The sequence below is a fragment of the Salvia miltiorrhiza genome, chromosome 4 (genome assembly GCF_028751815.1).
Source record: "Salvia miltiorrhiza cultivar Shanhuang (shh) chromosome 4, IMPLAD_Smil_shh, whole genome shotgun sequence".
Taxonomy (NCBI): Eukaryota; Viridiplantae; Streptophyta; class Magnoliopsida; order Lamiales; family Lamiaceae; genus Salvia; species Salvia miltiorrhiza.
The window spans coordinates 48,380,153-48,390,298 of NC_080390.1; the positions used below are offsets into that span (position 1 = coordinate 48,380,153).

At 36.8% G+C, this 10,146-nt stretch overlaps 1 protein-coding gene across 1 annotated transcript; it reads right to left on the minus strand.

Annotated features, from left to right (window-relative positions):
* Nucleotides 1-7,193: 7,193 nt before the first annotated feature.
* Nucleotides 7,194-9,709, minus strand: LOC131023966 (thaumatin-like protein 1b). Its single transcript, XM_057953635.1, has 3 exons — nucleotides 9,483-9,709; nucleotides 8,702-9,404; nucleotides 7,194-7,704 (listed from the first exon to the last, which is right to left on the minus strand). Exons 1-3 carry the CDS (start codon nucleotides 9,541-9,543, stop codon nucleotides 7,560-7,562), a joined length of 909 nt encoding a protein of 302 aa, XP_057809618.1. The 5' UTR covers nucleotides 9,544-9,709; the 3' UTR covers nucleotides 7,194-7,559.
* Between the last annotated feature and the right edge of the window lie 437 nt (nucleotides 9,710-10,146).

Consider the following 10,146-nt stretch of genomic DNA (forward strand, 5'->3'; position numbering starts at 1 on the left):
ACTCTTTTTATTGGGGGGATTGAAAATTGCATCATTAGAATCTTGTTGATTAGTTGAGTCGATGCCGAAAAACCTCACATGCAAGTTTCGGGCCTTGGGTTTTATCCCGGGCTTTATGAGAATCCCGCTGAAGGATGAGGTTGCTCTGGAAGGCATTATATTCTCGACCAATGAGAAGTCCAGGCTCGCGGCGCTAGGTTTCTTGATCCGGCGCCTGAGTTTCTTCATGGTCCTGCGGGGCACGAGGTAGTACCTTTGGCTTGGGACGAGGGTCTCTTCGGGCCGAACTACCGAGTCCCAGGGCCTTCGGAAGATTTCGGGCCGGGCTAAGACAAGAGGGATTCTTTTGTATGATCATAGCTGCTGGAGTGGCCATGTAGTAATGCTCCACGTGCCCTCTGGCGTGGACGATCTTCACGGCCCGGGATTGCTCATGCCTCGGGCTGGATCCCAGGCCAAAAACCGCGGAGATATCATTAGGCTTCTTGTTGCCAAAGATCTTGTTAAGCATTTTTCTTCTTCTTTTGTTGCTTGAAATGGGTTGAGCAATTAAAATTAATGGAATGAAGGATTGTTGAGATTTAAGAGATGGGATTAGTTAGTAGACAACGATGAGTCCAAGAAATTAATTATTGATTGATTAGTTTAGTGATGTATGTTTGAATAGCCTGCCGACTTGGAGGAAATTTCTTGATATTATTATTTTAATTGGATGTGTTTTTTCACTTCTTTGTATTTTTGCTAGTGTTTTTATGCTACAATGCAAGTTACATATTCGGCCCAATAAGTTATTTATGCCGTACTAAATAGTTAATTTGTATTGTGGTTTTTACTGTATTTTGGAAGAAAAAAAATTATTTATTAGCGATATCATTTTATATATTTTTACAATTGAAGCCTCTCATATTCTTTTTTAGCGATAAAACTATATCAGTTTTTAGCAACATAATTTGAGGATATTTACAAAATAAAAAATAATGTTATAATTGCAATGTTTCAAACATTATCTAACAATAAAGGTTAAGTAGATATTAGTAAGAGGTAAGCCTGTAAATGTTAAATTATAATATAATAAAATAATATTCCCCTATAAATCCAAATCACTTTTATACGGAATATACCGCAGTTGACATAGAGATTAACATAAAAGCATAGGCCATCCAATTGCAATCAGTTTTCACCAAAGTGTTACCTAAAAAATTTCATCAACATATGCTTATGAATGCATAGAAAAGGCATATTGTAGAAGAAAAAAATGCAATAACAAAAAAAAGGATAAAATCTGCAAAAATCCAAAGCAAACAGAAATCACTAAGGCAGAATGAAACCTGCAAAAAAGAGATAGAAAAGTTGAATTCTTGATTATTTAGTCTATCAGAAACATAAAATTCCCCATATGAATATAACAAGGCCAGTTACAACAGTTGGGAAAAGGTACATCTTCCTTGCTACCTGAAAAAAAAAAATCTAACTTTACAGGAAAGACGAAGGCGGGGGAGAAGACGAAGAACTAAGGGCGAAACAATAGGGGGAGAGAACGAACACCTACGAACCACACATGAGAAGCCTATAACAACTCTAACTTTCAACCATGTTGGGTATCTTCGCCTAGCCGGTGGTTCACCACTTGATTCCCGAGCCGTCCTGCCGCCTCCACTAGTGCTCAAGCACTTTAGATCCACGAACTTGTCCTTCTTCTTCTTCGAACCTGTTCCTGCAATACCAGAGAAAGAGCAAGTAAAAGAGGAAAAAGGAAAACAAAAGGAAGAAGAAAAGAGATCAGAAGTAAACAAAGAACACAGTTGGAAAAATGGGAAAAGGTGTCCCAGGGACACGGTTGGCTCAGATTTTCCCACGGTGGTAGAGCACTTCCGGCAGCTCAAAGACCAAGGCACAATAGGGACGGGAAAGGTAGATCGGAGCTCTGGTCTGATGAACACAACCACCAAGGGTCAGGAATCCGGTGGTCAAGATTCCGACAGCTCAGAGATCCTCCCCTTTATCACCAATCAGGAAACCTAAGGTCAGGAATCCGGTGACTCAGAGTTCCACCCTCTATCACCAATCAGGAAACCTAAGACCAGGAATCCGGTGGTAAGGCTCACGACCAGAGGAAGCTCTCACCCTACGGCCACAACTTCAGAGACTAGAACGGAAACCAGAGTACTGAAGGAATAGAAGAGCCTTCAGCGTAGAGATCAGGTTTTTAGTCACATCAGAACTTCCCCCAGTCGAAAGCTTATACCCAAGAAGGAGAAGGGACAAGTTCGTGGATCTAAAGTGCTTGAGCACTAGTGGAGGCGGCAGGACGGCTCGGGAATCAAGTGGTGAACCACCGGCTAGGCGAAGATACCCAACAAACCAAAACCAAAAGAATCGAAACCTCTACTAAACAAGGAAGCTAAAACCTATAGAAAGGGCTCCCGAGGATTACAGAGTCAAAAACCATCTACGAGGAAAAGCAAGAAAGAGACGGTTGGCGCGTTTTCTGGCCTCAATTAACTTAAAAAAGAGTAGTTACCAGTCACAGGAAGACCACAAAAATTTATTAGCCAATTTCATTGGCCCACCTTCTATTAATTTACACTCAGTTTACTGGCATTCTTTGTGTTTCTGATCTTACCATTCAATCAGAGCATATGGTTGGAAATTCCATTGAGAGAAGTAATGAATGGGCTTTCGAGTTGTCACCCCTCAAGGAGAACCGTGTCCTCTCTTAGTAGTTGCTTACTTTTAGAGTCGATAGCGCTTTACTTCATCCTCCAAGCGTTTTACTTCATCCTCCAAGTTTCGAATATTCTTCAAATCTTCCGCTGCATACTTTTGGAGTCGATAGCATTCACCAATCCAAATATTCAATTTTGCAGCAGCAGCCTCATTTTCATCCCTTGAATTCTCAAGATTACGAATTTCAGGATCGATCCAATGAAAGAAACCACATTGATCCTGCAAAATAGGATGTAGCTTTAAGGATGACAAACTGCACTAAACCTCGACACAAATCTCATGGGTTTGTACCTTTTTCTGGTTGATGGGGCAACACAGGAATCTTCGGCCAGGATTTTGCAAGGTTTGTGAAGTCTTCATCACAGCTAGTCTTTTGCATTCACAGAGTGTTGGTGGACGTCGTATACCACCAAACAATTCATGCGGAATTACCAAAATAAATTAGTATAATGGTAAGCAGGGTCGATCCCACAGAGAGCAGTTAAAAATCATTCAAATCCCTAAATCTATAAAATCGGTGATGCCACCACGCCTTAATTTTAAGAAGAATTAATTAAAACTAAGAATGCAAAATTAATCAAATAAAAGACTCTTGAATTAAATCAATTAAAAAGGTAATTCGGCTCAAATAAATTCACACTAATTTAATCTGTGATCATCGACGCAATAATTAATTAATCTCTATTAACCAATTAGTTATAGGATACCGTGATACGCACTGATATACCCCAATTCCTACTTACTGTGTCGATAGACAGCTAGATACGCTAGTCTTGTCTATTTCCCTTATTAAAATATAACCTAGCTGGAGACGCCAGTCTTAGATTTAATATTCTAATAACATTAAGGTGAATGAACCCAATTTATATCAATTATCCTAGATACGCTAGTAATAATTAATATACCAATTAATTCCTACTACGAACATGGTAGTTTTGTCACTAATCAGCTCTATTCCAACAATTACGGATTGGAGGTGCTAATTAACTATAATCCAATTAAACCTAAGTTGATCAGGCTTAAATAAAATCGGAATTATCTTTAAACCCTAGGAATTAATTGGAATTAATAGGAATCAATTTTTAAACCAATTAGGTCTCACAGATTATTAAATTAATGCTTCATTATTCTCGCTGAATTAAAAGCTTAGCTACTCATAATTAAATTAACAACAACCAAAGAAATAAAAGAAACTATAATAATCAAATATGATAAACAAATAATACGTAAATTAAAACCGACAAATAAATAAATACGTAAGAATAAAAACTTGAAATAAATTAACCACAATTCGATTACTCCTTCAAGATCCAGTCGCAATTCTCTTCCCAAAATTCAAAAGCTAGAAACAAGTAAAATATTGAAACTTTGCATGCATGAAACTTAAAAGAAAATCGTCTGCACTACTAAAGGAAATAAGTGTATAAAAAAACTAAAACAAAGTCAAACTCTAAAAACTAAGGTCTAAAATTGCGGCTAAAATCTAATGATAAAAAACAAGAATGATAACCTTATCAAAATCTAACTATGCGGCTACTCCAAAAGCAAGAGTCCTAACTAGATAAAAAAACAAGGGATTAAAACCCCTAAGTGGCCGAATCACCCCCAAGCCCAATAAATGGCAATTTTCGGCCCTTACACAATAAATGAATCAAAATTAATTAAAACAAGAGTTTTGGGCTAAATTAAATCTAAAATAATTAAGTCAAGCCCAATTTCAAAACTCTTCCAAAATCAATCAACTTCTTCCACAATTCTCGACTTTCACCAACTTCCTCCATCCACGAGCATCCATCTCCAATCCATCTAATTCCTATGCCAAAACATCACAAACCATGTAAAATCATATAAAATCATGGCGAAACACACACTAAACTAAATAGCTAAAATACACACATCAAGTGTCTCTATTGAAGGTGTAGCCATGGTTGAAGCGCCGGACGATGAAGATGGCGAGAGAGTCAGTGTTGCCCTCAGTATCGAGTTCTAGTTCTATACTGTATTTATCTCATGTGCCTATATATAGGTACTTTTCCTGACCTATTAGACATATATCTTTACCTATTTTCACCCTTCTTCTTCCTCTTTTCATATTTTCAGTTTTTAGATTAGAATTTTATAGCTTTCATAGATTAGATTTTATTTCCTGCAAGATTGAAGAATTCAACATTCAAGTAGTTGTCACGATTATTTTTCGGGTTTTATTTAATTCAAGTTTATTTTCAATTGTTATCTTTTTAATTATGTTCATGTTTTATTTCATTATGTCTGCCTAAGTTTTTAATTTGATTCTAGGGTTTGTAAATAGTTGATTAGATTTATGTGATTAACTTGTTAATACCTTTTTGCCTTTCAGTTTATGATTCATAATTCTTGGTGCTTAATTTCTTGTGAATTGGCTGATCAATAATTTGCATGTTTAGCTATTCGGTTTGAGGTCTAGCGGAGATAACTATTTAGCGAATTTAGGAATGTGTGATATGATTTTAACCTTAAGACGTGACGAAGATAGGTGGATCATAGGGAGCTATTCTTAGGTGCTTTTAGGAATTAGTAGATTTAATTTGGAAGTACTTAGAGTTATTTCGGTTATCAGTCCCTATGGAGACGATACTCTGCTTGATATTTATTACTATAATTGCGTTGTATGAGTTGTAGTTTTCATTGTTAATAAAATACTGATCATCGATCCGAAAATTCGAAAATCAGAACCTAATTTAAATTTTGATTTTGTTCGGATCAGATATTCGAATTTTGAGTATTTCGCTCACCTCTATCTAAAAGGTCTTAGATAGCATGAGTTTTATTATTATTATTATAGATTGCTTTATAAAATGCTTTACTTAGTTATGTTAGTATAAGTGAGACGCATGTTATATTATATCGAAATACAAAACGGAACATCATTTTACTATAAAAAAAATTCTAAATTGATTATATCTTGTTATCAGCTTGCAAGATGATTATTCACCAACTTTAATAGTGCTTGTTGAGGCTGCACCACTATATTCAATGCATGATTATGTTTACGAGAGAAGCTAAATTGTTTGCTACTAGATTTCTTCCTTTTCGGCTGTGGCGATAATTAGTAATTAATGTTTGAGGATTATTTGAAAGCAATAACGTATGATTATCTTAAACCTTAGACAGTGAATACGTTAATCATGTTTATCTATTATTATACAACCCTATAGGGTGGCCGAAGGCCAGTCATACAAAGATTAAAGGTAAACTTTCATAATCGTGTAACACTTATTCAGATAAATATAATATTTGGAAACATGAATGTCGCTTGGGTTTGGCAAAGAGCAAGTATTGTACTTGTGGGTCCTTCTTGACTCTTGACTTGAAACCATAAGCTCATAGCTTGGGCTACAATATATGACCAAACCCACTGCTGGGCTGGTCGGCCCAACATCTTAATTCTCCATTTTCAATAAATTCTCTTTAAACAATTTCTCACTTGTCTCATCATTCGATTACGTTTCACCAAAATAATACTTTAATCATAACTTTACTCAACTCATAAAAATGAAATTAAATACTACATAGGTTTGAAAGAATTGGTCAAAGTTGAATAAATGAATATATATATGTATGGGGTATAGGAATTTTAGCATTTTACACGACATCAAATCAGAATACGTGAAAGGCCACAATGTGCACAAGTTATGTAAATCAAGCAACAAGGTTTACAAAGGCATATTATATCCAAATCGTTGAAATGAAATACTATACATTACAGTTTCTTTCAAAATATCATAAGCACAACTGTCAATAAAGTTTAATGACTCTTAGCAGGCAATTAGTGTGAATAAATTAAGTCTCACTTATAGAATCTTACGGCGGCAAGACTCACACCCTAAGGTGCCCCACCTCCTCTCTATGTATGGTTCATGAGGAAGAGGATCGATTCTTTTTTCTCCTTCGAATTAAATAGCTAGCGACCAATTTATTATTATTATTATCATTATTATTATAGAAGGTTAATCGTATGCTATGAAATTATAGCCACTATTTATTTTCAAAAGACATAACAAAAATCTCTTTGTCTTGATATTTTGTAATTGTGCTTTTCATGATTTTCGAAACTTGTAGTCAGTTTTAGGTTGCACCCTTCGTACACCTTTTGAATAAATGTAAAATGTTACTTGTATAAAAAAATAGCCATATTTGATTTTTTTTTTTAATAATGTACAAGTAATTAGAAATGCATGCAATTGTGAGATTCACAAAATTGACAATTATTTTACTGTCAACAAATAATTCACTTACCTAATAAGAGAAAAAACTTAATACATGCGAAAAAGAATAATAATTAAATTCCCCTAAACAAAAAGAGAATAACAATTAAATTAGATTATCTTTTTTATCCATCGAGTTTCTATATATTTCTCAAAACAAAACAACGGTAACCTTTGCATTGTAATGTTGAGGTTGCAAACATGCGTATCTTAAAACTTCCATAATTGCAAGCATCCAGTAAATAAACTATAGAAACATTATGGAATTTCTTACAATACACAACAAGTGTCCACAATTGGACAACTAAAAATATGAGATGAGTCATTTTTAGATAGAGATCAACGTCAGTTGTTCTTATTTTTTCTTAATTCTTCAATAAAATTGCTACAACACATTCTCAAATGATCCCTACAAAAATTTCACCCATAAAACTAGAAACAGGAATCGGTTGGCGGGTAGACGGATTTTCGTATATTTTCCATCTCGTCATTCTTTATGATGTTTCGTATATGTGCAGTACTCAACTCAACTCGATTCAATTCGACTGATTTAAAATAATAACTACTTATATTAGTAATAAAACAAACTCAATAATGCCATCGCCATAACTGTAAAATAGTATTAGCCAAAAATATCAAGTGTCTGCAAGAAAATTGCGTGGTTACATGAGCACCGTTTGAAACCAACGAAACACTTCCTGCCCCTGCTATTGCCTCTCCACTTGCTTTCTTGCTGCACATTCACCACCAATAATTAATCTCGTTAATTATCATCCACCAATAATATTCAAATAATGTGATTCTTCAATTTGCTCGTTGCGATTAATTAATTGTCTTTATTTTAACATAAGGTGAATCAGTCAATGATCGATATAAATTAAATTGCAGAAACAAACACGCAATCAAACGATCTTGGACGGTGCCGCTATTCTCAAGAATATTTATTTCGGACACCTCAGCCAAATAGAAAAATACATAAATGGTTAAAACCCGCTTCCAATCTTTAACTAACTGTCCTATATTTCATTTGAATATTAGACGTCTAAGTTCTATTCACAATTTAGTTTTTGATGTTATCGATAATGTATACTTACTACCTTAGATCATCTGCACACTATAAATGCAGCACTAATATTAGACATCAATTAATTAAACTAGTACAACAATATATTAAATCACACGAGAACATATGACATATTCATAACCGCCCAAAATAGTAAAGGGATGAAAAGAGAGAGAGAGAGAGATTCAAAGCATGCAATTGGGATGGGGTTTGGAAACCGCACATGGTCACAACTTAGATGCCACATTTTGATCACTACTTTTAAAAAGTGAATGGAATAAAAAGGAATTTCCAAGTAGGGGTCGACACAAACAAATAGAACGATCGATGTTAATTCATACAAAAACTAATTAATAATACTAAACAATTGCACATGTAAGGCATCCAACACATTCGTCACTTTACGTTAGTATCCAGTTTTAATCCATGTGGCAATGTTTCTATTACAAACATTTGCAGCAACAAAAAGGGTCAGCACCTGCAATTCAAAAGCCACTTTTTTTTTTTTTTATATATATATATGTCGATCAACTCAATCTCTCCCTTAAATCAATTTCAGATGGTTGCAATAGATTTATTAACACTCGTACCCAACAGAATCCAGTAATGTACACTGTAATGAAATGAAATGGAAAAAAAAAAAGAGATAAAATTTTAAAAAAAATACCTGGCAGAAGGAGTAGGACAGAAAGTGATAATATAATCGGCAGAGGCGCACGTAAAAGTACTGGATTGATCATCGTAAGCGTAGCTGTAGGCGCGTGGGCACGCGTTCTTGAAGACCTGCGAGTATTGGGTGGGCCCGCAGGTATCCGGAGTGGCGTACGCGCCGGAGCAGCAGTATTTGGGGTCGCCGAATGCCTCGCACGCGCTCCTGCACGCCACGCATTCGCCTCCGCTGGTGCTCGCGCCGCTCACCACCTTCAGCTCCGACGGGCACGACTCGTTGAGGTCGCCCACGCAGCCGGTGCTGGAGCAGTTCCCGCCCTGCGGGACCACCAGCATTGGCAGGTTGTAGCCGTCGACGAGGCTGACGTCGTAGAAGTCGAGGCCGCCGGCGCCGTTGAGCGTGAACTCGGCCAATGTGGCAGGCGGCACCGCCCCCGCGCCGGAGCACTCCACGGCGCCGGAGCCGCAGTCCGCGGTGGCGCAGGTGAATTTCCCGGTGGTGGAATCCTGGGAACAGAGTGTCCTGCCCCAAATGCGGCCGGACCAGGAGGGCGGGACGGAGACGGGGAGGGAGTCGCCGGAGCTGAGGGCGAATCCGGTGGTGGAGAGCGGCTGGGTGCCGGCGCCGGATAGGATCCCCGGCCACACAGTGTAAGGGCACTGATTTACTAATGTGAATGTGGCCGATAATGCGGTCCGAGCTGGATTTGCAGTATTAAATTAGATTAGAAGGGCAGGACATGAAAATTAAGAGAATCAATCAAGAATGAAATATGCACCTGTGAATGTGAATGAGAGCATGAGAATGAGGAGGGAGAAATGAGGCGATGTGCTGCACATTTTGTGTTGAAATGAAATTGAGTGTGCGATGTAGAAATAGCAGGGGAAGTTGTGTTTTTTCGGGTGAGGAAGTGAAGAAAAAATGAGAGAATAGTTGAGATTAGGGAACCTACTTCAATTGTTAATGCTGGCAAGCCAACTTAGTCGCCTTATATAGGTGAATGGAGGAAGTTGGGGTCAGGGTGATATTCATAAACATTATTAATATCAACAATACCAACATCTATCGATATATAATAGCAAAATATATTCAAGTTACAACAATGATTCTCTATTATGTATGGGGCAATAACAATCTCATCAAATTCTAAATTTCAATTTTTATCCTCTTAATTCTAAATATTACTCCCTCCGTCCCACTGTAAGTGAGACCTTTTTTTTTGGCACGGGAATTAAAAAATGTGTATTTTGTGTGTAGGTGAAAAAGTGAAAAGGTGTTTAAAGGGAAAAACTTTTACCCAAAAAGGAAAGAGTCTCACTTACAGTGGGACGCCCAAAATAGAAATAGTCTCAGATACAGTGGGACAGAGGGAGTATTTCCAATAATTAATTACATTCATGCTATATCAATGGTTACTCTCTTCACTCTATGGAAATATATTT

What these genes read in the sequence shown, in the direction of transcription:
- LOC131023966 (XM_057953635.1), bottom strand. Translation starts at nt 9,543, where the DNA reads ATGTGCAGCACATCGCCTCATTTCTCCCTCCTCATTCTCATGCTCTCA. An exon ending in GCTCTCATTCACATTCACAG is followed by an intron (nt 9,405 to 9,482) that starts GTGCATATTTCA and finishes CTGCAAATCCAG; the next exon opens with CTCGGACCGCATTATCGGCC. An exon ending in TGTCCTACTCCTTCTGCCAG is followed by an intron (nt 7,705 to 8,701) that starts GTATTTTTTTTA and finishes GTGAATGTGCAG; the next exon opens with CAAGAAAGCAAGTGGAGAGG.